Source organism: Balaenoptera ricei, chromosome 14 (genome assembly GCF_028023285.1).
Source record: "Balaenoptera ricei isolate mBalRic1 chromosome 14, mBalRic1.hap2, whole genome shotgun sequence".
NCBI lineage: Eukaryota > Metazoa > Chordata > Mammalia > Artiodactyla > Balaenopteridae > Balaenoptera > Balaenoptera ricei.
Window position 1 is genome coordinate 26890230 of NC_082652.1, and position 24720 is coordinate 26914949.

At 55.6% G+C, this 24720-nt stretch overlaps 2 protein-coding genes across 6 annotated transcripts in view; one reads left to right on the forward strand and one right to left on the reverse strand.

Moving 5' to 3' along the window:
* The first annotated feature begins 3338 nt into the window (after positions 1-3338).
* TMEM191C (transmembrane protein 191C) lies at positions 3339-24614 on the forward strand. Of its 3 annotated transcripts, XM_059893631.1 has the most exons (10): positions 3339-3550; positions 3672-3795; positions 4103-4153; positions 4307-4384; positions 4573-4629; positions 4751-4810; positions 4938-5002; positions 5084-5156; positions 5465-5505; positions 5600-5835. In XM_059893631.1, exons 1-10 carry the CDS (start codon positions 3396-3398, stop codon positions 5802-5804), a joined length of 909 nt encoding a protein of 302 aa, XP_059749614.1. In that variant the 5' UTR covers positions 3339-3395; the 3' UTR covers positions 5805-5835. The 3 variants fall into 3 exon arrangements, with proteins under 3 accessions (XP_059749614.1, XP_059749613.1, XP_059749615.1); XM_059893630.1 differs by having other exon boundaries at positions 4103-4384; XM_059893632.1 differs by lacking the exon at positions 5600-5835 and adding an exon at positions 22375-24614 and having other exon boundaries at positions 3342-3550; positions 4103-4384.
* PI4KA (phosphatidylinositol 4-kinase alpha) overlaps positions 13788-24720 on the reverse strand; it is a 97762-nt gene continuing 86829 nt past the window's right edge. For all 3 annotated transcript variants that reach the window (XM_059893628.1, XM_059893627.1, XM_059893629.1), the window contains 15 exons: positions 24271-24438; positions 24014-24067; positions 22343-22463; positions 20724-20853; positions 19845-19915; positions 18690-18762; positions 18541-18611; positions 17838-17947; positions 17317-17421; positions 17102-17227; positions 16645-16765; positions 16311-16470; positions 15612-15701; positions 15068-15151; positions 13788-14159 (listed from right to left, as the gene is read on the reverse strand). In XM_059893628.1, coding sequence (XP_059749611.1) covers positions 14108-14159; positions 15068-15151; positions 15612-15701; positions 16311-16470; positions 16645-16765; positions 17102-17227; positions 17317-17421; positions 17838-17947; positions 18541-18611; positions 18690-18762; positions 19845-19915; positions 20724-20853; positions 22343-22463; positions 24014-24067; positions 24271-24438 — 1536 coding nt within the window. In that variant the 3' untranslated portion in view covers positions 13788-14107. The remainder of the gene's footprint in view (positions 14160-15067; positions 15152-15611; positions 15702-16310; positions 16471-16644; positions 16766-17101; positions 17228-17316; positions 17422-17837; positions 17948-18540; positions 18612-18689; positions 18763-19844; positions 19916-20723; positions 20854-22342; positions 22464-24013; positions 24068-24270; positions 24439-24720) is intronic.

Consider the following 24720-nt stretch of genomic DNA (forward strand, 5'->3'; position numbering starts at 1 on the left):
CCCCACGGGTGGGGAACAGTGCATGCAAAGTGTGGAGGCATCAGAGCACATGGTTTGTTTACGGGACTGAGGTGGCTTCCCTGTGGCTGGTGTGGGAGATGGTGGGGGGCTGGCAGGCGGGCCCACACTGGGGGGACTCTGTGCCATTGTGCCATTATTTGATGCATCGTGGTTTACGGAAATCTTTTTTCTGTTTTTTTTGGCTGTGCAGCTAGGCTTGCAGGATCTTATTTCCTGGAGCAGGGATCGGATCCGTGCCCTCGGCGGTGAACGCGCATAGTCCTAACCACTGGACCATCAGGGAATTCCCCTTTTTTCTCTTATCAGGCAAAAAATACAAGTTTCAAATACAAAAAAAAGGGGCTGTGCACAACAGGCATGGATTTTATAACTGTTCTTTCTCTGATTGGACAGACATTTATTGAGCTCCTGGCACCACGCAGATGTCCTCACCCGACCATGCACTGAGTGTGCAACCACTGCATTCAGCCCTGAAGACAGGGTTGGGGGCCCTGCACCACCCTTTTCCTGGGCTGTGCCCCTCGGTGAGGGCCTGGGTGGGTGGGGAGGGAGGCCCGGAGAAGAGGACCTTGAACCTGAGTCCTGGGGGAGGGGCAGAGCAGGGCCAGCAGGCTGGGTGGGAAGACAGGCAGGTGCTTCCAGTGGGTCCAGTGGGAGCAAAGGGCAGGGGCACCGCAGCCGGGGGTCTGTTTCCATGGCTCCTGTTGCCCCCACCGCCAGGGAAGTGGCTTGGGTTTCACCGGAGGCTTCCTCAGCCCCGGGCTTTCCCTGCAGAGTTTCCTCCTAAAGACCAGGGGCGGGGAGGGGTCAAAGCGCCCCTCAGCTCACCCTCTGAGGCTGCAGAACAGCAACCCAGGGGGTGGCCAATGTCACCGCCGTGAGGGCTGGATGCAGGCCCAGCTTCTCGCGGGGACAGGGCACCTGAGCTGCCACTGCCTGGCGACCTGTCGTCACTGAGCTTCCCCACGTAAACCGGGATCAGGACGCCTAGGCAGCGGGCGCAGTGTGGTCACGGGGACGCTGTCAGGCGATGGAGGGGGCCCCGGGGGTGCAGCGCTGTCCCACGGGACTGGAGCTTGTGTTCCAGGGGCCACAGGAAACTGGAAAGAGAAACAAGTGGGCCAGATTCTAGTGTGTCATCGAGCCCAGTATATTCACGTTATTTCATATGTAATCGATACAAAAATTATCGATGAGATGGTGCTTCGCAGGGTTCACATCTCGGTCTGGACCAGACTTTCAGGAGCTCGGCGCCACCATCTGGGGCTGGACGTCCAGCGCTGGAACCAGTGACGGTGCCAGGCTCAGAGCCTCAGCCGTGTGAGTCACTGGCCCCCTGGCTCTATGAGGGAGTCTGGTAAAAGCCCCACTTTACAGGTGGAGAAACCAAGCCGCAGAGCTGGAGGGGGGGTGGGGGGCACTCACACCAGCACCTTTTTATTTTTTTCTTTTCCATTATGGTTTATCACAGGATATTGAATATAGTTCCCTGTGCTATACAGTAGGACCTTGTTGTTTATCCATCCTATATAAAATAGTTTGCATCTGCTAATCCCAAACTCCCAATACATCCCTCCCCCACTCCCCTCCCCCTTGGCAACCACAAGTCTGTTCTCTATGTCTGTGACTCTATTTCTGTTTCATAGGTAAGTTCATTTGTGTCATATTTTAGATCCCACATATAAGTGATATCATATGGTATTTGTCTTTCTTTCTGACTTATTTCACTTAGTATGATCATCTCTATGTCCATCCATGTTGCTGCAAATGGCATTATTTCATTCTTTTTGATGGCTGAGTAGTATTCTGTTGTATATATACCACATCTTCTTTATCCAGTCATGTGTCGGTTGTTTCCATGTCTTGGCTGTTGTAAGTAATGCTGCAATGAACATTGGGGTGCACGTATCTTTTTGAATTAGAGTTTTGTCTGGATGTATGCCCAGGAGTGGGATTGTTGGATCATATGGCAACTCTTTTTTTTTTTTTAATTTATTTTTGGCTGCGTTGGGTCTTTGCTGCTGCATGCGGGCTTTCTCTAGTTGTGGCAAGCGGGGGCTACTCTTCATTGTGGTGTGCGGGCTTTTCATTGCGGTTACTTCTCTTGTTGTGGAGCACGGGCTCTAGGCGCGCAGGCTTCAGTAGTTGTGGCTTGCGGGCTCTAGAGCGCAGACTCAGTAGTTGTGGTGCACGGGCTTAGTTGCTCCGCAGCACGTGGGATCTTCCCGGACCAGGGCTCGAACCCATGTCCCCTGCATTGGCAGGCGGATTCTTAACCACTGTGCCACCAGGGAAGTCCTGGCAACTCTATCTTTAGTTTCATGAGGAACCTCCGTCCTGTTCTCCAAAATGGCTGCACCAATTTACATTCCCACCAGCAGTGCAGGAGGGGCAGCTTTATGGTAGGCACCCAGCCGTATCTGCTGACTCCTCAGACTTTCCTATTTCTTTTTCTTGCTTCATTGCAGGTCCTCCAGCACTGTTAGACCTGAGCAGGAGGGTCATTCTTGTCTCTTAAAATCTTAACGGGAAGGCTGCTAATACTGCCTCCCTACTGTGTTTACTAAGCAGCTTTCATCAGTTTAGAGTCCCTTTCGATCCCTCTTTCAATTTTCCACAGATGAGGAACTCTATCCCGCGTTCTGCTCCTACTGAAGCTGGTGTTCTCCCTCTTTTGTCCATGTGGTGAATGACGTCAATTTTCTGATCTTGAACAATCTCTGGAATAAAGTCTGCTTGGTTTCATGTACCGTTTTTTTTTCAATGTACCCCTTTGGATTCGGTCAGCTAATAATTTATTTAGGACTTTTGCATCCAGCTTCATAATCTAAATTGGCCAAATGAAAGCCGACTTTAAAAGGACAAGTTTACTTGCAATTTCACCAATGAAATAGCTTGTCTTTCTCTTGTTTCCTTTAAAGATCTTATCCGTGTACATTACAATCTTAGTTATTTCAGCATACATAGTAAATCATATTCTTTTTTTCACTAGACATCATATATCTATGCATGCCACATAAAATACATTATTTTAGTAATTACAGTGGTGTCCTCTTTGTGATGACTGTAACTACCCACTTGAGTGAACCACTTAACACGTTATGGTTTAAGAATTTTTTTTTTCTTCCTAGATTAAGTTCCCAGGAGTGGGATCACTGGGTCCAAAGACAAGAACCTGTTTACGGATCCTGATCTCTTTCCCACAGGAGGCTTCTCAGTCCGCAGTGCCGTCGGCAGCGAGCGGGAATAAGCCAGCCTCGCCTTCTGCTTCAGGTGCGAGCACCCACCGGCCTGCGCCGTGCGCAGCGGTTCCGAACCGCCCCGCGCTCCACCCATTGTGACGCGGGTCCGGCGGCGGCGGGCAGAGCCGGGGCATGGCCGAGGCGCAGGAGCTACTGCTGCAGCTGCTGAAGGACAACCGCGACGGGCGGCTGCGGAAGCAGGAGCTGGAGGAGCTGGTGCGCGGGCTGGAGGCCGAGAGCGAGAGCCTCACAGAACGCCTGCACGACTTGAGCGAGCGCGAGCGCAGGTGCGGGCTGCTCCTCACCTTGCCCCGGGCCTTGGGACCGAGCCGACGTGCGGGGGCACCGCGAGGGGGCTGGCATCCGGGAGCGACCCCGGACCGCGGAGCCTCAGTTTCCCCTCCGCAGCCTGCAGCGGCGGCGGAGCCAGGCGGCGCGGGCCCTGCGCGGGGAGGCGAGCGAGGCGGCGCGGGAGCGCGCAGACCGGGCGCGCCGACTGCTGGAGGCTGAGGAGCAGCACAAGCGGGATCTGGTGGGGCGGGGCCCTAAATGGGGCGGAGCCTGCGGTGGGCGGGACCTTGGACGGGGCGGGTCTCTGGATGGGCGGGACCAGTGGAGGGGGAGTGGCCTTGGATGGGGCGGAGCCTGCGGAGAGGGAGGGGCCTTGGACGAGGTGGGACCTTGTGTGGGGCGGGACCTAAAGCAGGGTGGGACCCTGGACGGGGCGGGGCTCTGGGTGGGCGGGGCCAGTGGAGAGGGAGGGATCTTTAATGGGGCGGGGACTGCGGTGGGGGCGGGGACCTCGGAGAGGCCCGGACCGCCCCCTCGATCCCGTCCAGGAGCAACAAAACCGTCAGCTGCAGGAGCAGTGGGAGGAGCTGTCAAGCCAGGTACCTTCAGGAGACGGCTTTCGTCTCGCGCTTCCCCTAGGAAGCCCCACCTTAGTCCCCGCCCCCATTTCCGCCGCGTCCCCGCCTCCCAGGGTAATATCCCCCCCCACCCAGAAGCCCCGCAAACCCCGCCCTCACAAGCCCCACCCCCAGCTCTTTTACTACGGAGGAGAACAACTGAGTCAGCAGCGCGCAGAGCAGCAACTCGGGACCCAACTGGTGGCTTTGCAGGTGCTTGGGTGGGGCCCCGAGGGCAGGAGCGCTGGTGTGGGCGGGGCTTTGATGACCTGGGGGCGGGGCCCTGGGGCTGAGGGCGGGCGAGGGCGGGCATGAACATCTTGGCCGGGCGTTGGGGCGGGGTCTGGCGCGGCGAGCTCGGGGAGTGGCGGGCTCCTGACCTTCCCTGGATCCTCCGGAAGAAACAACTGGAGCTGGTGGAGGCCAAGCACGCCAGGCAGGCGGAGGCCCTGCGGCAGGTGCGGGCGGAGCCGGGTACTCAGTGGGAGGGTCGGCTTGGGGTGTGGGTGGGGCCTGGGCAGGCGCCGGACGGTGGAGAGGGCTGAGTTCCCCGTCTAATCAGGGCTCCCCTCATGCCAGAGCGCACAGCGGACGGAGGAGGCCTGGGCCAGCTTCCAGGAGCAGAGCGGAGTCTTGCAGGTGCCGCCCCCCTCCACTCGGAGAGCCGCTCACCTCCGACCCCACTGCGGCCTCCTCCCCCGGAGCTGCCGGGGCCTGCCTCACCAAGGTCTTCCCAGGTGTGAGGCCTCACTCCCACCCCCTCCAGGAGCTGCAGGGGAAGGTGATGGAGGCGGCGACTGCGCTGGACGCCTCGCAGGGCGGCCCGGAGCCGTAAGGGGGTTAGGACTGTCGGGTGTGGGGAGGTGACTGTGGGGCCGGACAGAGGGCACATCGCCATGCCTGTCTCCACAGGTGCGAGTCGCAGCCTCGCCGGGGGCAGGGCTGCGCGAGCTCACTCATGGAGGAGGTGGCCAAAGCGGACTGTGTGAGTGCGGGCCTGGGCAGGGACGGGCTGGAGACGGGACCTGCCCCCGGGGCCGCCCCCACACACGTGACCACCCCGTCAGGGATTTCCCCCCCTCCCCCAGGGACCCGCCCCATGATACCAACCCCGCTGGGCGGCCACGCCTGCCACGGGACGGCCCACCCAAGGACCACGCCCGCATAGGGGACCCGCCCCTTAGTGCCACGCCCCCCACGGAGGGACGCGCACCCACGGGCCCCGCTCCCCCAGGGGGTTCCCCCCCACCGCTCCCCGGCGCGGGGCTGTATGTCGCTCCCTCTTCCCCGCAGGAGAAGCGGCTGTTCGGCGGCGCGGGAGCGAAGGGCATCAGGTGAGCCGGCGGCGGGCGCGGCGCTGGAGTCTGGGGTCCAGGGTGCGCCCGGCGCCCCGCCACCACCCGTCTGCCGGTGCGTCGTGGTCCGCAGGCTGTGGGCGCTGGGCTCGCTGCAGACGCTGCTGCTGCTCCTGCTGGGCGTCGTGGCGCTGCCGCTGCTCTACCTGGCGCTGGTGAACCCCTCGGCCCTCCGCCGCGGGCTCATGCGCCCCGGCTCGGACGCCGCCATCCGTCGCCTGCGCTACACGCTGGCCCCGCTGCTGGAGCTGCGCGCGCGCGGACTGCTGCCCGCCTAGTGCATCACGCCGGCCGCGGCCGCCAGCACCCGTGTCTCCCGCGTGGTTTCTGGGCGCCAGGCGGAGGGGTGGGGGGGCGGGGGTGACTGGGGAGGGGAGGGGAAGGGGGACTGGGGAGGGGTGGCGGCGAGAGACGGTGAGACGCGGGGGTGGCGGCGAGAGAATGGGAGACGCCGGGGCGGGGGCGTCATGTGTCCTCGGGCCCAGCGGACGCCAGGCTCCTCCGGGCGGACCTTGGTCCTGAGAGGCTGCCGGGCCCTCGGTTCCTCCAGCCCTGCCGCCCACTCGGGAGGGGTAGGAATTGTTACTAAACCCGCTCTCCCCTCCGGCGAGCAGAGCCCGGGGCACCGGCCAGCGGGTCCCCGCGGAGGTCCGTGTCCCGCGTCCGCGTGGTGGTTACGCAGTCCCCGCGGCGCCTCTCCTCTCCTTGGTCCGCGGCGCTCTCCCGCGTCCGGGCTGTGTGGACCGTGCGCGCTCACCACTGCGGTCTTCGCGGGCATCGTCTTTTCATTTCTGTAAATGTTCTGCTTAATGGAGATGGACCTCGCGTTTCACTTAGTCTCTGATGCAGATGCTGCTCGATTTTTATTATTTACTTTTTGTTTGGTAGTGAAATTGTGTGTATCTCCTGTGCACACATACGTGCGTTTTTGCTCAGGCTTTTGAACAATCGTTTCCTTATTGATTTGCACTTGTTCTTTAGTCTTTTGGCGGTTAAATTTGTTCATGGACTTCTTTGCACAATGTAAGAATTGTGCGTTGTGTTCTAAAAATTCCGTTCTTGCCTGGAAGTCGTAAAGATACTCTCACACTTTACTTTTCATTGGTGTAAACATTTTATCCATCATCCGTAGATGGGCATTTGGGTTGTTCCACCCTTTGGCTATTGTGATGCTGCAGTGAGGGAATTCCCTGGTGGTTCAGTGGTTGGGACTCGGCGCTTTCACTGCCTTTGCCTCGGTTGCATCCCTGGTCGGGGAACTAAGATCCTGCAAGCCTCACAGCGCGGCCAAAAAAAAAAAAAAAGATGGTGCAGTGAACATGGGTGTGCAGATATCTGTTTGAGTGCCTGCTTTCGCTTCTTTTGGGTATTCACCCAAAAGTGGACTTGCTGGATCAAATGGTACTTCTGTTTATTTTTTTGAGGAACTGCTGTATGGTGTCCCATCAGCAGTGCCCAAGGGGTCCAGCTTCTACACATCCTCTACAATATTAGTTTGCTGGTTTTTTTCTTTCTTTTTTAATGAATAGCCATCCTAATGGGTGTGATTTTTTTTTTTGCTTTCAATTTTCAAGCTTTGCATTCTCTAGTTTTTATAATTTATAATTACAAAGTCTCATCCATCACATCCATAAAATAAGATGTCCTAGGGAAGTCTAGCGTGTATCCATGTGCCCTCCACCCTGTTGCCCCCACTCCTGTGGAAGAAACACTTGATTTTTTTAATGGACTCTCCTTTCCCCCGCTTGATAAGTGAACTATGTACAGCCCCCCTCCCCTTTCCTGGTTAGCACAGTGCAACATGCGACTTCTCTGGAAGCTCCTCGCTTTGGGCAGTGTGGCAGGTGGGCCTGTCATTAACGCCACAGCCACCGTAGCCGTGGGGGTGTGTCCTCATGCTTCCTCAGCAAGGAGCCTTCTGCAAACGTCTGTTTGTATTTTGCCAGAGAATCTGTGAGATCCATTCCTCAAAGTGGGATTGTGAGCCAGGGGCGACCACATGCATGATATTTGGAGATGCCCCTGGTCACTTTCAGGGTCGCTCCGTTGCATTCCCACCCTCACTGGCTATGGCCACTTTCCCCACAGCCTCTCCCCCCAACCCTGCATGTTGTCAATCTGATGGGTGAGAAAGGGCACTTCAGGGTGGTTTTAATTTGCATTTCTCTTGTGATCAAGGTTGAGCACATTTTTTATATTTAAGGGCCAGGTGCATTTCTTTTCCTGCAAACAATTCATATCATTTGTTCATGTTAAAACTATAGGATCGTACGGTTTCCTTCTCCCTCAGTTTTTTCAAAGCTCTTTTTTAGGATGCATTTTAGCTTCGAGATCTGTTGTGAGTATTTCCCCAGTTTGTCTTTCGCTTTGTTCGGGGTGCTCTTTTGCTATCTATGTGTTGTTTTGGTAACAATTTGCTTTCCTGTACTGATCCTGGATTTTCTGGGTTATGAAGGAAACTGTTCCCGTCTTCTTCCAACACTTGCATGCTTCCTCAGTTTATATTCAGCCTGTTGTCTGCCTCTGGATGTAGGGACTTAGTATGGTTTAGGATGTGAGGACCTTTTGCATTTGTTTGATTGGGATTACACTGAAGTTAGAGATTAGAGATAAGTTTGCAGAGAAATGTCTTCCAAACCTTGGACGACATCTCTCTCCATTTTTAATTTTTCTCAGCATTTTGTGTTTTTTTTTAGTGTAAAGGTCTTTCATGTCTTTGCATTTATTCTGAGGGATTTTATGTTTGGGGTGCTATTATACACGGTATAGGATTTTTTAGTTTTAATTTCTAACTGTTTATTGCTGGCATATAGAAATACAATGACTTTTGTGTATGGATCTTGTAAACTGTGGTACTGCTGAACTACTCCCTTGTTAGTTCTTTGAAACTCTTCCATAGCTTCCTCAGGATTTTATAAACAATCTTTTTTTTTTTTTTTTTTTTAAAGTTATTTATTTATTTATTTATTTATTTATTTATTTATTTATTGCTGAGTTGGGTCTTCGTTTCTGTGCAAGGGCTTTCTCCAGTTGCGGCAAGTGGGGGCCACTCTTCATCGCGGTGCGCGGGCCTCTCACTATCGCGGCCTCTCTTGTTGCGGAGCACAGGCTCCAGACGCGCAGGCTCAGCAATTGTGGCGCACGGGCCCAGTTGCTCCGCGGCACGTGGGATCTTCCCAGAGCAGGACTCGAACCCGTGTCCCCTGCATTGGCAGGCAGATTCTCAACCACTGCGCCACCAGGGAAGCCCCTATAAACAATCTTATTGCCCGTGAGGCAGGACTGTTTCTCTTCTTCCTTCCAAACTGTCTACCGCTGGCCACACACTCGGTACAAAGCTGATTAGAAGTGGTGAGAAGGAGTGCCCCTATCTTGCTCCGGATCTTATATTTCATCATGAATATGTTAACCATGTTTTTCTTAGAGATCTTTATCAGATTGAGGAACTGTTCTCCTATTTCTAGTTTGCTGATTTTTTTTTTTTGGCCATGCAGCACAGCTTGCGGAATCTTTGTTCCCTGACCAGTGATCGAACCCATGCCACAACAGTGAAAGCACCGAGTCCTAACCACTGGACGGTCAGGGAATTCCCAAGTTTGCTGATTTTTTATTACGAATGGGTGTTGAATATTGTGCAGTGCTTTTTCTGCCCCTATTGATCATATGGTTTTCCTTCTTTAGTCTGTTAATGTGAATGACCCTGATTGCATCTTAAGCCAACCTTGCATTCCTGGGATAAGGCCCACACTTGGTCATCATGGTCCTTTTTTACACATTGTGTTCAATTTGCTAATATTTAGTTAAAGATTTTTGCGCCTGTGTTCATGAGAGGGATGTTGCCCTATCTTCTAGTTTTCTTGGAAGGTCGTTGTCTTTTTTTTAAATTTTAATTAATTTATTTGGCTGCATTGGGTCTTAGTTGCGGCACACGGGATCTTTCATTATGGCGTGTGGGCTCCTCACTGCGGCACTTGGGCTTCTCTCCAGTTGCAGCATTTGGGCTCTAGAGCGTGTGGGCTTAGTTGCCCTGTGGCGTGTGGGATCTTAGTTCCCCGACCAGGGATCGAATCCACGTCCCCTGCGTTGGAAGGTGGATTCTCAACCACTGGACCACCAGGGAAGTCCCAGAAGGTCCTTTTTAATATCAGGGCTGTGCTGCCTTCATAAAAAAATGAATAGGGAAGTGTTTGTTCCTCTCTTTTCTGAAGGATAGTGTGTAACACTGGCATTATTGCTTCCTTACATATTGAGACCCATCTTGGCTTTATGATGAAAAAAATTACACCTCAATAATTTTAACACAGAAAAACATATGAGTCATCAGTGTATGTAGCTCAGTGAATTTCCATAGGATAAGAAACAATGTTACCAGCACCTGATTCTCCCCCTGCCTTCCTAGTGGCTCCCTCCTTCAAAACTAACTTGTGTCCTGACTTCTAACACCATCAAATAATGGTGCCTGTTCTGGAACCTCAGATGGAGTCATTCAGCAAGTACCTTTTGCTCAGCAGCGTCCACACTGCCTGCTGCAGTTGTTCATTTATGTCCATTATTGCCCTGTATTCTTCTGCATGAATAACCACAATGATTTCTCTCTTGTCTAAGAACATTTTGGTCATTTACAGGTTTTGTTTGTTAGGAGTAGTGACCTCAGGACACTATTTCCTGCACAGATTTCGTACATCTGTCGGGTATGTGTATAGGCGGGGAACTGCTGGCTTGAGCTGCTCAGCCTTGCTGGAGGCTTCACACCCAGCAGCAGCAACTTAAGAGTTCCAGGTGCTCCACATGCCCCAATGCCTGACATTATGTATCATTTTATGTTTCAGACAGGCAGGGGGGTGAGTGGGTATCACATTGTGGTTTTAATTTGCAATGATGACTAAATGAAGTTGAACACCTCTTACTATGTTTATTGGCTGTTTGGACAATGTCTTTTGTGAAATGCCTGTTCAGGTTTTTTGTCCATTTTTCTATTCAGTTGTGTCTTACTGATTTTTTAGTAGTTCTTTATATATTCTGGCTGTAAGTCCTTTGAACAGATATAGGTAATTGCAAATATCTTCCCAGGTCTGTGGCATGTATTTTCATAGAGTCCAATTTAATTTTTTCCCCTTTATAATTAGTGCTTTTTTGGTTCTGCTTAAGAAATCTGTGTGTGTTCTGAGGTCATCAAGACATGCTTCTGTATTTTCTTCTAAAAGCCTTTAAAGTTTACCTTTAACGTACATCTCTCCAGTCCACCTGGAATTAATTTCTATGTCTGATGTGAGGTAAGCAGTCGAGGTTGAGTTATTTTCTATACTGCTATCCAGTTAATGCACCATTACTGCAAAGACCATCTTTCCCTGACTGCTCTGCAGTGTCTGCATGTATGTGGGTATACGTCCCTGGACTTCATCTCTTCCACTGTTCACTTGTCTTTCCTTGAATCAGGAAGCCACAGTGTCTTAACTTCCATGGCTTAAGGATAATTCTTGATATCTAGCTTGTGGGTCTTCAAGATCCAAATAGCTATATTTTGACCTTTGCATTCCCATATAGATTTTAGACTTGCCAATTTCCACTACAGAACTTTCTGGGATTTCGATTGGCATTTGCAGTGAAACTACAGACCAATTTGGGGAGAAACAAACATCTGTATAATGTTGAGTTTTCCAACCCATGAATATTTGTTTAGATCTTCTTTCTTTCAACATTTGTAGTTTTCAGTACTTCTTATGAATAGGTCATTAGATTTTTTTCTTGGTATTTGATGTTTGGGGTGCAATTGTAAATGGTACTGTTTTCATTTTTGTTGTTGTTGTAAGATATATGTACACACATACACACACACACATAATTGACTTTTGTATATTAACCTGTATCCTGAACCTTGACTATAGAATATATTCAGATTATTTTGGATTTTTATGTACACAAAGGCCATTTCTGAGTTTTATTTCTCCTTTCCAGATTCTTACACTTTTCCTTTTGTGGCCTGACTAGACTGGCGAGGGCCCCCAGTGCCAAGTGCTGAACAGAGGTGGTGAAACACAGTATTGTCTAAGGGGACAGCTGTCAGTATATCACCTTTAAGAATTTCAGAGTTTTTCGCAGACACTCACATCAAGGGAGTGATGTTTTGGGTACACCCCGTCCTGAGTGTGGACCAAGCTTCCCCAGAAACTCCTCGAAGGTATCAGGCTCTTGGGTTGGTCTTTTGTCTCCTGCGTAATCGAAAGAGGAACTTGATTGTTCTTAAGATTTTAAATTTCATTTTGTTTTTTGTCTCTAAAGAAACCTATTTGCTTGTCAGCTTGTGGATTTAGATTTTTCTACCCAGTACTGTAAATAGCATTTCTAACTTTTCAAGATGTATAATTTGCCATATTCCCGGAGTCTTGGACGTGCCATTCAACTGACTTTCATTTTAAAGCCAGTTTGACAGGCTTCCTTTCCAAGTATTGTGGTTTCAAATCAGTTCTACTGTGTTTGAGTGTGTGTCTACATTTTATAGTGTGTTTGTCCTGCACTTCCTATGCTCCCCCCTCTTCCTGGTCTTCTGTTTGATCTTTCTGGAAGTCACACCTGATATTCTGGTTTCCTTTCTACTTGAACAGGCTCACCTCTACGCACCTCCCCAAACACGACCTTAAAGCATTTAACTCGGATCATCCCCTTGGCTCTTACGTGTATTTTGTCTGGTGTTTCAGTTCCACTCTTTCAATTTCTAAGTATTTAGGGTTCTTCCAGATATCTTATTGATTCCTAACAATTCTGTGGGATCAGCCTGACGTGGTGAACAAGTACAGATGGGGTGCTGCTGCTGACGGACTGCATTTCATAATCGCCATCAGGGCTACATGTGTGACGGCATCCTGTGTTCTATCAATCACTTGTGCAGAGAAGGATGTTAAAATCTCCAACTCTATTTATTTCTCCCCTGAATTCCGTCAAATTTTGCTTCGGAAACACATGTACACACGATGATGGTGAATCTTTCTATTTCCTCTACTTCTGCGTCAGGTCCATGACTATAAAGTGCACTGCTTGTCATCAGCATATAATTGGGTCTCACGTTTATCCATGTTTATAATTCCTGCTTCCTGACTGGAGTGCTTAGTTGTCCATGCTTAACAGAATTAATGATGCAGTGGGACTGTCGTCTGCTATTGCAAAACTTTTTGTCCCATGTTATTTCTTCTTTTCTTCTTCCTTTCCTGCCTTCTTTTGGATTAATTTAATATTTTAAAAAGTTCTTTTAACTTACATATTGGCTGCTTCTTTATATTTATTTATACTGTGCTTCCTGCAGCTGAGTGGGTGTTTTTCACCAACTCTGGAATCCTGTCGTGGGTGACTGAAGCGTCTCATTCAACTCTCCTTTTCTTTATGCCTCATTTTTGGTAATTTCATTGTTCTGCCTTTCATTGATGGGTTGTCTCTTCACCTGTATCTTACCTGCTTTTTTTTTTTAAATAATTACTTTTTTAAATTAATTAACTTATTTTTGGCTGCGTTGGGGCTTCGATGCTGTGTGCGAGCTTTCCCGAGTTGTGGCGAGCAGGGGCTACTCTTTGTTGCAGTGCGCGGCCTTGCCATTGCAATGGCTTCTCGTGTTGTGGAGCACGTGCTCTAGGCGCATGGGCTTCTGTACTTGTGGCACGTGGGCTCAGCTGCTGTGGCTCGTGGGCTCTAGAGCACAGGCTCAGCAGTTGTGGCACACGGGCTTAGTTGCTCCGCGGCATGTGGGATCTTCCCAGACCAGGGCTTGAACCCATGTCCCCTGCACTGGCAGGCAGATTCTTAACCGCTGCACCACCAGGGAAGTCCTTACCTGCTTTTTAACCAATCAATCAATCATCTTTTGTGTGACTTATTTCTAGATATTCTGTCATCGTTTTTTTAGTTTTGGGTCTTTGGAGGGTCATGCGGGTGGGGATGGATACTGCGGGGAGGTTGGTGCATGAGGACGGCGGTGTCCTGGAGTAGAGGACCTGAAGGTGGTCGAGAGGGACACCGGGAAGGACCGGAGCAGAGGCAGGACGCAGAGCAACGCCTGCGGAGCAGAGACGAGAATGGGGTGGCCGGGTGGCCTCTGCGGGAGCCCTGAGAGCCATCAGGGAAAATACAGTGTTATTTTCGGTACATCTATGCTGTGGTGAGTCGTCTTTGTGAAGCTCACAGCCAGGGCACTGGGGATGGCCCCTCGTGGCTGCGAGGCTCCTGGGCTGGCGGCCCCCACCCCCAGCTGAATGTGCACTTAGGACTGAATTGGCTCCAACGCAGTTTTTTTGTTTTTATTTTGTTTACGTTGGTTGAATCTTAGGTTAAATATAATTTTTCCATTTTTTATACACAAGAAAATACTTCATGTACCTCTGAGACAAGACAGGCAGGGAATGTGTCCAGTGCAAGCATAGCTCACACCTGTGCAGAGACTGGCTCTGATTGTCATTCCAGCCACACGGGCCATGTAGGCGACACCTCGGGAGGCAGCGGGTTGCTGGGCTCTGCAGGGGCATCTCAGCCCATCTGTCCATCGGATGAAGTGGCAGGCCGTGTGCAGCAGCAGGCAGTGATTGCGGCACTCTGCCCCTCAGTAGGGGATGTCGTTCTGATAGTACTGGATCATGTCATAGGTCCGGCTCCTGGGAGCAGAGAGCAGAGGGGATTGTGAGGGGCCTGTGCTGGTCTGGCGACCCGACCCCCTGAGCCATCCTGCTACACCCCTGGAGGCCGAGTGCCCGATTGCGGACTTTTTGTCTGCCTGCCAGCCCCTCTCTCACTGGGACACTTGCTCCCTCACCCATGACCACAGCCTCCCTGTTATGCCCCATCTCCTCCTTGCTCATGGGCCCCTAAGTGGGCTCAAGAGGATGCCCTTCCTCAGCCAGACGCCTGCCCTCGGTCCTGGGGCCCGGGATGTGGCCCGGGGGTGCGTCTGTAGGAGTTGACTCCCAGCCCTGGGGCCTGGCATGTGGCTGGAAGGGGTCTGTGCGCTCCCCCTCCGCCCCCCATCCCCCTGCCTCACATCACCATCAGGAGAGCCTGCCTCATGCCGCCCTCCAAACCCCTCCTGCTACCCTGAGCCACCCCACTTCTCTGCTCCCCAGTCAGCAAAACCAAGTGGTGCTCCTGTGCCACTGGACCTTGGCGGATCCACCGGAGCCAGTTCTCTGTCTCCAGGGTGTGGGCCTGGGGCCTCTGCACCTCCCGGGGCCTGGACTCCCCTCGCTCACCCCGTTGTTGAGCCTAGAAACCTCAAGGCCACCTTCGACTGTCACAGCCCCTGGGAGCCTGTCCCCAGGCCTGTCACTGAGGCCTGGCCCCACCGCTTCTAGTGGCCCCAGTTCCCCCACCAGGCCCCTCCTGTCATGGCCCCCACAGCAGCTGAAGGGGATTGAAGCCTCTCAGAACTCACTTCCTGCCCCACTGGGCCGGGCGTCTTGGGGCAGTGCATCCTGTCACCTGGCCCAGGTGTGGGCCTGCGCAGGTGCCCACTGAACACTAGATAAGTGACACAGGTGCGTGGGTGGGGCAGGACAGGGTGACTTGCCTGTTGCTGAGGAAGCAGCTCTGAATGACCTTCAGGATGAAATTTGCGGCCTCTCGCTCTGTCATGTTGGGGCTGAACCTGTGCCTGGCGGGGGGGAAGGACCGTGTCAGGGCTGCCGCCCCCAGGGCCTCCAGGCTGCCCTCCCTGCAGGGACGTGGTCTGGCTGGTGGGCTGCACTTAGTGGCCTGGCCTCCTGTGGGGACACGGTTCCCAGCTGGCCTTGAGGGCTTGGGCCCCTTCCCAGCACCTCCCGGGCCCAGGGGCCTGCGGCCAGGGTAGGACTGGCAGGGGGCTGAGCCACTGCAGCGCCGGGGCTTGGCCCAGACACACCCTTGAGGGACGAAGGGCCGCAGGGTACATCCTCCGCCTAAGCCATGGCACCTCACACACGAGAGGTCTGGGGACAGTGCCTCACCCAGGACCCCGTCTGTCTGGGCGTCCAAGGGGGAGCACTTGGCCTCGATAACAGTCCCTGTTACCAGCACTCGAGGGGCTCCCATCTCAGGGGACAGCTGCCCCCAAGTGGCCTGCCTGCCGGACCTACTTCAAGAGCTTGATTGTCTGGCCGCGGAAGCAGGGAAGGCCCGTGTCCAGCATGAGAGTGACCAGAGAGACAACGGCGTCCATGTAGGGCCTGGGGAGAGGCAGGGAGGGAGGTGGACAGAGGCCAGCCTGGGTGGGGGCCCTGCCTGTGGTCAACATGCAGCCCCTGCCCAGGGCCTGCCCTCGGCCCCTGCCGTGGTTCTGTGCCCGGCTGAGGAAGGGATCCTCCCTTCTTGAAGGGAACCGCGTACGCGCCATGCAGGCTTCAGCAGACTCGGGTTGGAGTCCAGGTGTCCCCACACTGCTCTGTGGCTTTGGCCACATGACACTTGGAAGCCAGGACTTGAGTCCCTGGCACGCAGCCTGGGGGTGCAGGGGCTTAGGCTAGGGAGGAAGGGCAGGTGGGGTGCTCAGAGGGGCCCCAAGGCGTCGGCAGGCGAGGCCAAGCCTGGGAGATGCAGAACATGGAGGGTCACTGATGCCTGGAGCAAGATGCTGCTGGCACAGGTGGCAGAGATGTGACAGGAAGGCGAGGCCTCAGAGGGCCTCCCGTGCATACCCCCGCCCCAACCCCAGTTCTGTGTCCACCAAAGGCCTGAGATGACCCAAGGGGAGCTTTGAGGGGCAGGCGGGGCTTGCTGGATGAACGGGCCCAGTATGGAAGCCCCTCCCTGCCCCCCGCCCCATCCACAGGGCTCACCGCACGGCCAGGTAGCCGCGGACACACATCTCCATGAACCACTTGAAGGGGGTGGCCTCCATCTTGCCCCCCATGATCATCACCATCTCGTCTGTCAGCTTGATGTCTGGTTCCCAGCCGAGGTTGCCACCCGGGGAGCTTTCAAACATGAAGCCAAAGTCTGCAATACCCCAAAGAGCCATCGTGTTGGGATCAGCTGCAGGGCAAAGCTGGGTGGATGCCCTGTAGCTGCCGTTTCCTGGGGACACTGGGGAGCAGCGGCTGGAAAGGAAGCCCAGCTCCCCAACCCCCAGAGCCCCTGCCCCGGTGCCCCCGCGGCAGGATGCCCACCCACCGATGTGGATGATGTGGCCCTTCTTGTCCAGCATGATGTTGCCGTTGTGCCGGTCCTTGATCTGCAGCAGGAACAGCAGGAGGCTGTAGGCAGCCATGCTGCGGATGAAGTTATAGCGCGCCTGTGCAGAGACAGCATGCTCAGGGCGCCCCGGAGCTGTGCCCTCTTGGGCCTGCGGCCACCCTGGAACCCCTGGGCCTGCGCTTAGATCAGCAAGCCAAACCTTGGTAGCCGGAGTGACAAGTGGGTGCATCTGAGGTGCAGGGCGGTGGCCCCTTCCCCCCTTCAACTCTCGTCAGCTTTCTCCTGGGGAGCCCCTCTCGAGGCATGCCTTTCATCCCAAGGAAGGTTACAGATGCCCTGGTTTTACCCCCAGACATACGAGGACTTGGAAAACAGGGTGCTGACCAATGCGGGAGCTGGGGCTGGGGGGCAGTGGGGCCGCCCTGCTGCCCACCTGCTGGAAGGCCAGCGTGGACTCATCCCCGTACTGGCGCGTGAAATAGTCGTACATGCCAAAGTCGGTCTGGCGGCCCAGCTGGTCCCGAGAGGTACAGTCAGGGATGCACTCGATCACCCCGCACTAGGGAGGAAGGGCCGAGGCTGAGGCTGCGGGCACACCGCAGGGTGAGGGACAGGGGCAGCGCCCAAGCAACTGCTTGGGGAACTTACCCCAGGGGCGGTGGCCACCACCCGGTACGGGAAGACAAAGAGATCCAGGCCAACCAGCTGGAAGATGTTTTTGAAGAGGTCGATGATCTGCAGGGCCAGCATGTCCTGGGAACCGGGAGAGACTCAGGGTGGTAGTGGGCTGCTGGCTCCAGGTGCCTGCGGCCCTGCCCAGTGAGGGGGAGGGGGAGGGGTAGGAGGGAGGGAGGCCCTGGTGAGCCTGACTGCCCACTGCTCCCTGGGCAGACTGCGAGGATGCACTGCCTGGCGGTGGGTGTAAGGGGCACCCATCCCCCCGGGGCAGTTCCCCCTGAGCAGCCAGGGTGTACAGCGGGAAGGGGGGGCCACTGGAGAGGCCTCTGGGTTTAGCAGAAAGCCCTGATGTACTCCAAGGCAACAGAATCAAATGGGGAACCAAGGATTCCTATTTCTGTGTGATGCTGAGAAGTGTGCCTGGAGCCTTGGAGAGAGGCGGGCCTGCCCCAGCCCCGCCCACCTCTGGCCCTGCCTGCCCAGCCCACTACCTGCCGGCAGTCGTCTCCCACTTTGAAGATGGCTGCTTGCCAGGAGATTTTCTGGCCATCGGCCTCCTGTGTGCTGCCCTCATCCTCGGAGTCTGAGCAGCACCGCAGACCTGCACAGAGAGAGGCTTCCTGTCAGTGGCGGGCAGAGAGGCCCTCTGAGGATGCTGGGGGCGAGCCCTGATCATGTGCCTGAAGCAACACAGAACCTTAGGGATCATCTCTGCAAAACCCTAAGGAGGCCAACGAGGCCCAGCAGACACCGGGGGTCAGTGGGTGGGGCCACGGGGCCAGGGTCTCTTCCTAAGAACAGCTGAGGAGCGAGGACCCAGGGCCACACCCTTGTGCTGCTGTGCTCCCCACATTCATGCCCCGCCAGAACTGCAGAGTGTGATGTATGTGGCAGCCACAGCTGAGGAACAACCATGCCCTGTCCCGGGAAGAGGCCAGAAGGATCCTTCCCAGCGCTTCAGGAGGGAGCAGGGCCCTGCCGACACCCTGGTCTGCAGACTGGGAGAGAATCGACTCCTGCTGTGGAGGCTGCCAGCCTGCGGTCACTCGCACGGCAGCCAAGCCGACCAGTCCTCCCTGGGGCCTCTGTCACTGCACACGTGCCTGCCACCCCCAGACAAGTGCCCAGACTGACTGGCTGGAGGCCGTCACTGTTCATGGGGACCCCAAACTACATCGGACGTGCCCCACTGACCTTCCTTCTCAAGTTCACTAACTCCGCATCGTTTCACCTTGAACTTAGCCAAATACGGGGCCTTTGCAGCGCTGGAAAACAACAGAGAATGGGGCGCAAGTGACAGGGAGTGGGAGCCCGTGAGGGGGAGCTTGCGGGGGGTGCCTCACCTCTGCATGGGCGTCCCGGACTTGTAGTCGATGTCCAGCACGATGGCCTCGGGGTTGCTGGGCAGGTAGCAGCCTGTGAGGGACAGAAGGGACATCCCAGGGCCCAAGCAGGATGAGGCTTTCCCAGCAGACGGGGCTGTGCTGAGGCCTTGAGGGCCTTGCCTGCGGCACCGCCGACTCCTTGTTCCGAGGCCGGTAAGGCCGTCGTCCCTGACTCTGTGCTGTTTCCCTGGACCCATCCTGACGTTCCACATGGGGCCACCGCCTCCCGCAGACGCTTCTCCAAGAGGACACCCTAAACCCTCAGCTTCTCAGGTCACTGGCCGCCAGTGCCACAGGACACAGGAGCCCCAGCGCCCACCCACCTGACACCCCCAGCTCGACCTTGTCAGGGCAGGTCGAGAGAAGGCCCTTCCTGGTCACGGACCACAGTTCCCCAAGCCCCCGGAGGTGGGGGTGCTCGAGGCGGGGTCCTGGTGGGAGGGACTGGGCCCCTGGGGACCATGTGGGCCCCCGCCTCGTCCGCCCTCCTTCCCTCGCCAGCCCAGCCTCCCTCACACAGCCCAAGCTCCACTCTGCTCTAGAGCCCAGCTGGCTCCCCAGTGCCTCGGGGACACGACCCGGCAGCATGGTGTCCCCTGGGAGGCTGAGTGTTCTCTGGGGCGGGGCTGGGCAGGGCTCAGCACGGTCAGGAGAGGCCTACCCAGGGCCCTGCACTGGTGCCCACCACTGAGGCAGGCAGTGGGCAAGTGTGCAAGGCCAGGGTTTTGAAGAACGAGTGTGTGAGACAGTTAAGAACGGAGAGCTGTGCGGTGACGTCTGGGTTCCCGTCTTGTCTTGGAAAGACACGGATCTGACCACATGGCAAGAGCACCAGGGAGGGGGGCATGGGCCCCCTCATCCTACAGGCCCTAGCACACCTGGGACGCCCCCGCTCCTCCCTAAGCCCACTGTGTGGCCTGCGTTGCTTCTGTTACACTGGAGCTCAGGAACCTTCTAGAACCACAGCTGCCAAGGACAGGGCCTTGGCCTTCAGAAAACAGCAGTAGCTAGGAGAACCAAGAGTGACCACTGGCAGGGGCAGGTTCTGGAGAGGGGTGCCGGGCACCCAGGGCCCCCCAGACCCCCGTCTCACTGGCCTCGAGCCCTGCTCACCAGGCTGCACCTTCACTTCAGACAGAGCCGACAGACAAGCCCTCTTCCTCTCGTCACCTTTAGGGTAGGGCCTGGAGAACAAAACACAGACGCTGATGTCTGTGGCTTCAGGGCACAGACAGGCCCTCCTGTCCGAGAGCCCTAGCCCTGCGCTCTGCCACCCGGGGCAGGGGAAGGGGATGTGCGCTGCTGTGGGGGCCAGGTTGCGGGCTCCGTGGTTTACTGGCAGTGTGGCCTCGGGAAGGCCCTCAGACCTCTGCGCCCCACGACAAGGCGAGTGAAATGAAATCATGCCTCTCACGTGGCAGAGGCCCAGGGAGTCCACCCTGATCCTCCATCTCTGCTGCCACGTTGCCGCTCTGCTTAGAACTGGCCAGGAGAGGACCATGGGACACGTGGCCCGCAGTGATGGGGTGGGGGCTGAGCCTGAGCACTGGGGACAGTGTGGTGACTAGGCGCCTGGAGGAATGGCACTAGGGCTCCCCTGCTGCCTCCCCAGGCGCCCGGCCAGCATCCACAACTCCGGGGCCCCATCCTGCACAAATGGGTGGCCCAAGACGTCCAAGGTCGGCGTCTGCTCCACGTGAATGGCGGCCCAGGAGGCGAATCAAGAAAGGACCTTGGGGCTGCAAAGGAGTCTGGTTTCCCTAACACCACGGGGACCATCAGAACCTGGAGAGCAGATGTCCTCAGGCTTGGGCAAGACCCAAAGTGAACCTGAGATGTTGTTTTCTGTGCATCTGCTATGCCCGCGGGGGCCCTGGATGGCGGGAGCAGACTCCCCGTCTGGCTGTTCCTTAGTGGGGGACGTCGAGGGGCCATGTCTACAAACTCCCTGGGCAACTCCCACAAGTGCGGCCTGGAGAAGATGCCACTTACTTGATGATGGCTGACACGTTAGTGATCTTGTTGAAGAAGTCGAATTCCCGCTGGTAGAAGTCCTTGGCCGGGCCGGACAGGGAGCTTGTGATCTCTTTCACCAGCTGCTCCAGGAGGTCGCCAATGTCAGCTGCAGAGAAACCGAGGGTAAGCCTGCAGTCCTGGGGACCCTCTCTCCAGACCCCACCCAGAGGAGGTCTGCCCTCCTCAGGGTGCTGACGCCCGTGAGGCTGTGGTGAGTGGAGGGCCCCAGGATCACGGATGCTCAAGGGGGCCGCACCTGAAGCGTGTGGTGGTCTCAGGGGAGCACCTGCATCTGACTGTCCCCTCTTCCAGGGAACGTCATTTTTACTTGAAAGAGTGACCAAGAGACAAGGTAAAGTCACTCAGACGTAGACTTATGGCAGATATTTTCTTGAAAATGAATAAAATCAATCTGCCATTTAAGGAAAACAACTACAATACTTTGTTAAACTTGACAAAAAAGCCTGACAGTTTCCTAGCACTCAGAAACGTTTCTGTCCTGTGAGGCAGCTGGGGCTCCACACACGGGATCTTTAAGTACTGCGTCACGAAATGCGTCAGCGCTGGAGACCTTGCCCTGCGCATTGGGTGTGACCGTGGTGGGTGTTACAGGTCCTGCGAGGGGCGAGTGCAGGGCAAGCAGGGGCTGGATGAACAGAGAGCGAGGCTCACAACACGGTTCAGACCCCTCACTGCACTGAACCCCTGAGAAACCGTCCCGCCAAGCTTGGTAGCGTTAGCGGGGAGCACCCATGGGGGCCTGAACACCAGACGCTCCTCCCTTTCCAACTATGGGTCAGCAAGGCCCAATCTCCTGTAGCCACTTCAGCCCAAACAGCATATTCTGACATGAAATGCAGAGGCAGAGTGAGGGGATCTCCCACCACACTGATGACCTCATCTCCCACAGGCACTAAAGGGGCCTGTAAACGTGTTAAGCAATGCCACTCTTCTCACTCACTTCTTTAAAAGTTATGTTTATGTGAGATGGGTCTCTATTTTTTTTTTCAATTTTATTTTTATTTTTGGCTGCATTGGGTCTTTGTTGCTGCGCGCAGGCTTTCTCTGGTTGCGATGAGCGGGGGCTACTCTTCTGCGCGGGCTTCTCATTGCGGTGGCTTCTCTTGTTGCGGAGCACGGGCTCTAGGTGCACAGGCTTCAGTAGTTGTGGCACGCGGGCTCAGTAGTTGTGGCTCGCGGGCTCTAGAGCACAGGCTCAGTAGTTGTGGCGCACGGGCTTAGTTGCTCCGTGGCATGTGGGATCTTCCCGGACCAGGGCTCGAACCCTTGTCCCCTGCATTGGCAGGTGAATTCTTAACCACTGCGCCACCAGAGAAGCCCTCTATTTTAAATTTCTAATGTTGGTGAGCACGGATGGCCAAAGGCCATATAAACCCAAGCTCTTTGAAGGTCTCTGTAGTTTTCAAGGGTGTGAGGGTCCTGGGACGACCTGGTTTGGCAAGCGCTGCCCGGGGAGCTGCAGGACGGAGCCACAGGGCCTTGGGGGCCGGGCAGGGGTCAGAGGTGGGAGTGGAGGAATGACGACCCTGGGCAGGTGGTGAGGACGGGGTGGGGCCCGAGGGACGGGCACTCACGGTCTTTCTGGTGCCCCTCTTCATCCACATAGATGTTCGTCTTCATGTTCCAGATGAATTGGTGTGCCAGGAGCTGGGACTTGGATGCCGCCCACAGAATATACTCCCGCACATAGCCCATCTGTAGGAAAGCAAGGTCAGCCCAGGCTGGCCACACTCCACCAAGAGAGGCCGCTCTCACCCAAGCAGCAATGACTCCACGCTTGGCAGACCCAGAAAGAAGTGTGGTCGAGCGGTGCCGGCTGTGAGAACGTCTCCTGGGCTGCGGAGTCCAGCCCGAGTCCAGCGGGCTGGCCAGCCGCCGGGGTCTTTGTCTATGCAGGCACACGCCAGCTTTTGTCTCCTCTGTTCCCTCCTCTGGACTCTAAGCCCCGGACTCTAACCAGCTTCTGCTGTCGTCAAGCACGATGCGTGGGTGGGTGGGTTTCAAATGTGCCCCTGTGGACTGGTGTCTAGAAGACGCTGCCCAGTGATGGACGGGCCCCAGAAAACCCTATGTCACTCCCAGCTTAGGCTGAATTCTCATGTCCTAGGTTACAAAGGCAGCTGGCCTTTCTGGAATACTCCTGGGGGGCAGCCTCTCCCTCCCCACAGTCATTTGCGGCCCATCTGGTAAAGTATTCCTTGGACAGATGTCCTCAACTTGGGTTGGTGGGCTTCCCAAACAGGTCAAACTTCAAATAACCCAATTCTAACCCAGCAACTATATCTAAAGATGAACCATGAATGTGCAACCTCCAGTGCAGGGTCTCCAGGCTTGGCCGGGGCATGGGGTGTTCTGGGGCCCTGTGGGCCCAGGGCAGGGGAGTGTATGGGCAGGAGCAGGAGTGGTAGACGCTGCTGCCCTCAGATGCAGGCTTGGGGGTGGCACCAGGATGAAGCGTGGGTGGTGAGGGCTTTGGGCTGTGGTCACCCCGTGGGTGTTTTCTGTCCAGGCCCTGTGCCAGGCCCCTATGTGCATGTACACTGTTACAACTGAATTATCTGCTCCCACCCCCCATTCATATGTTGAAGTCCGGTCCCCCCCCCCGCCCCAGAATGTGACTGTATTTGGATATAGGCCTTTAAAGAACTGATGAAGTTACATGAGATCAGTAGGGGGCCCTGATCCAATCTGACTTATGTCCTTTTAAGAAGAGATTAGGACACAGACACAGGGACAGCCGTGTGGGGATACAGGGAGAAGCCGCCGTCTACACGGCGAGGAAAGGGCCTCGGGCAAACCAGCCCTGCTGACACCTGGATCTCAGACGTCCAGCCTCCAGACATCTGAGATCCAGACGTCTCTGTGTGGAAGGAGCTCCCTGTAGTTTAAAAGCACCGAATCTGTGTACTTTGCCAGGGTGGCCTGAGCTCACTAATACACACGCTGTCTCCTCCAACCCCCTGGCCACTCCCCCCAGGAGACGGGGAGCTGGATTTGGGAGCTAGGGGACCTGCTGAGACCCCCATTCAGCAGGTACGGGTCCCAGGCCAGGTCGCCCACCCTGAGGAAGCAGCCGGCAATGTTTCCAGAACCTGCTCACCCAGCACAGCAGGACTGGGCCTCGGGCGCTGGATGACCACATTGGGGTGAGAGACCTTGGGCCCAGGTCCCAGCTCAGTGGCCCTGCTCCTGGGCTCCATCCCGCCCGGCCCTCCAGGCTGGTCGGCCCATGCTGCATGCCTTACCTTGTCATACCTGAGGGCCTGCACGATCTGGGGGATGTAGAACAGGATGGCATCCTGTGTGGTGGGGGAGGAGCAGCCATGACTCAGGGAGGGGTGAGAGCACCATGCAGGACAGGGGTCCCAGGGCTCCACCCCTCCTGGACTGGCCCTGCTGTCACTCCACCCCCAGGACACGTCCTCACCCTCAATCAGGCCTGCCCTCCATCCCCCCGTGGGGCCGGGCAGCGCCCCGAGGCCGACCCAGCAGATGGGCTCACCGGCGGGAAGGACCGTAGGACTTTGACCCCGTACTGCGCTGTGAGCGGGTGCGGCGGGTACATGCTGGAGAAGTAGGACAGGCCTGTGGGCGGGTCTGCGGGCGCCCAGCACAGCACATGGCTGAGCTCGGGGGCATCGGCGTCAATGGTGTGCCAGGTGACCAGGAACTGGGGAGGAAGCAGGGAGTCACAGGGATGGCCCCAAGGAGTGAAAACCGCAAGGCATTTGTAACAGCTTCTGACACATTACATACAACAGCACAACTTCAACCAGGGTGAAATACACTCAACGTTTTTCTACTGTAAACACAGTAAATGTTTCATCCGAAGAGTAGATAACACAAGAGATCGGAAAAATCGTGGTACCACTGAGGTCAGTGGGTTTTGGTTGTGTTCCTCGCCTCCAGGCATCCCTGGAGGCAGCTCTGTTTCTGTGCGCTTAGGACCAGG

Excerpts from the sequence above, each read along its gene's own strand:
- TMEM191C (XM_059893630.1), top strand. The coding sequence starts at position 3,396 with ATGGCCGAGGCGCAGGAGCTACTGCTGCAGCTGCTGAAGGACAACCGC. Across the intron at positions 3,796-4,102 it reads AGCAGCACAAGCGGGATCTG|GAGCAACAAAACCGTCAGCT; the intron begins GTGGGGCGGGGC and ends GATCCCGTCCAG. Across the intron at positions 5,157-5,464 it reads AGGTGGCCAAAGCGGACTGT|GAGAAGCGGCTGTTCGGCGG; the intron begins GTGAGTGCGGGC and ends TCTTCCCCGCAG.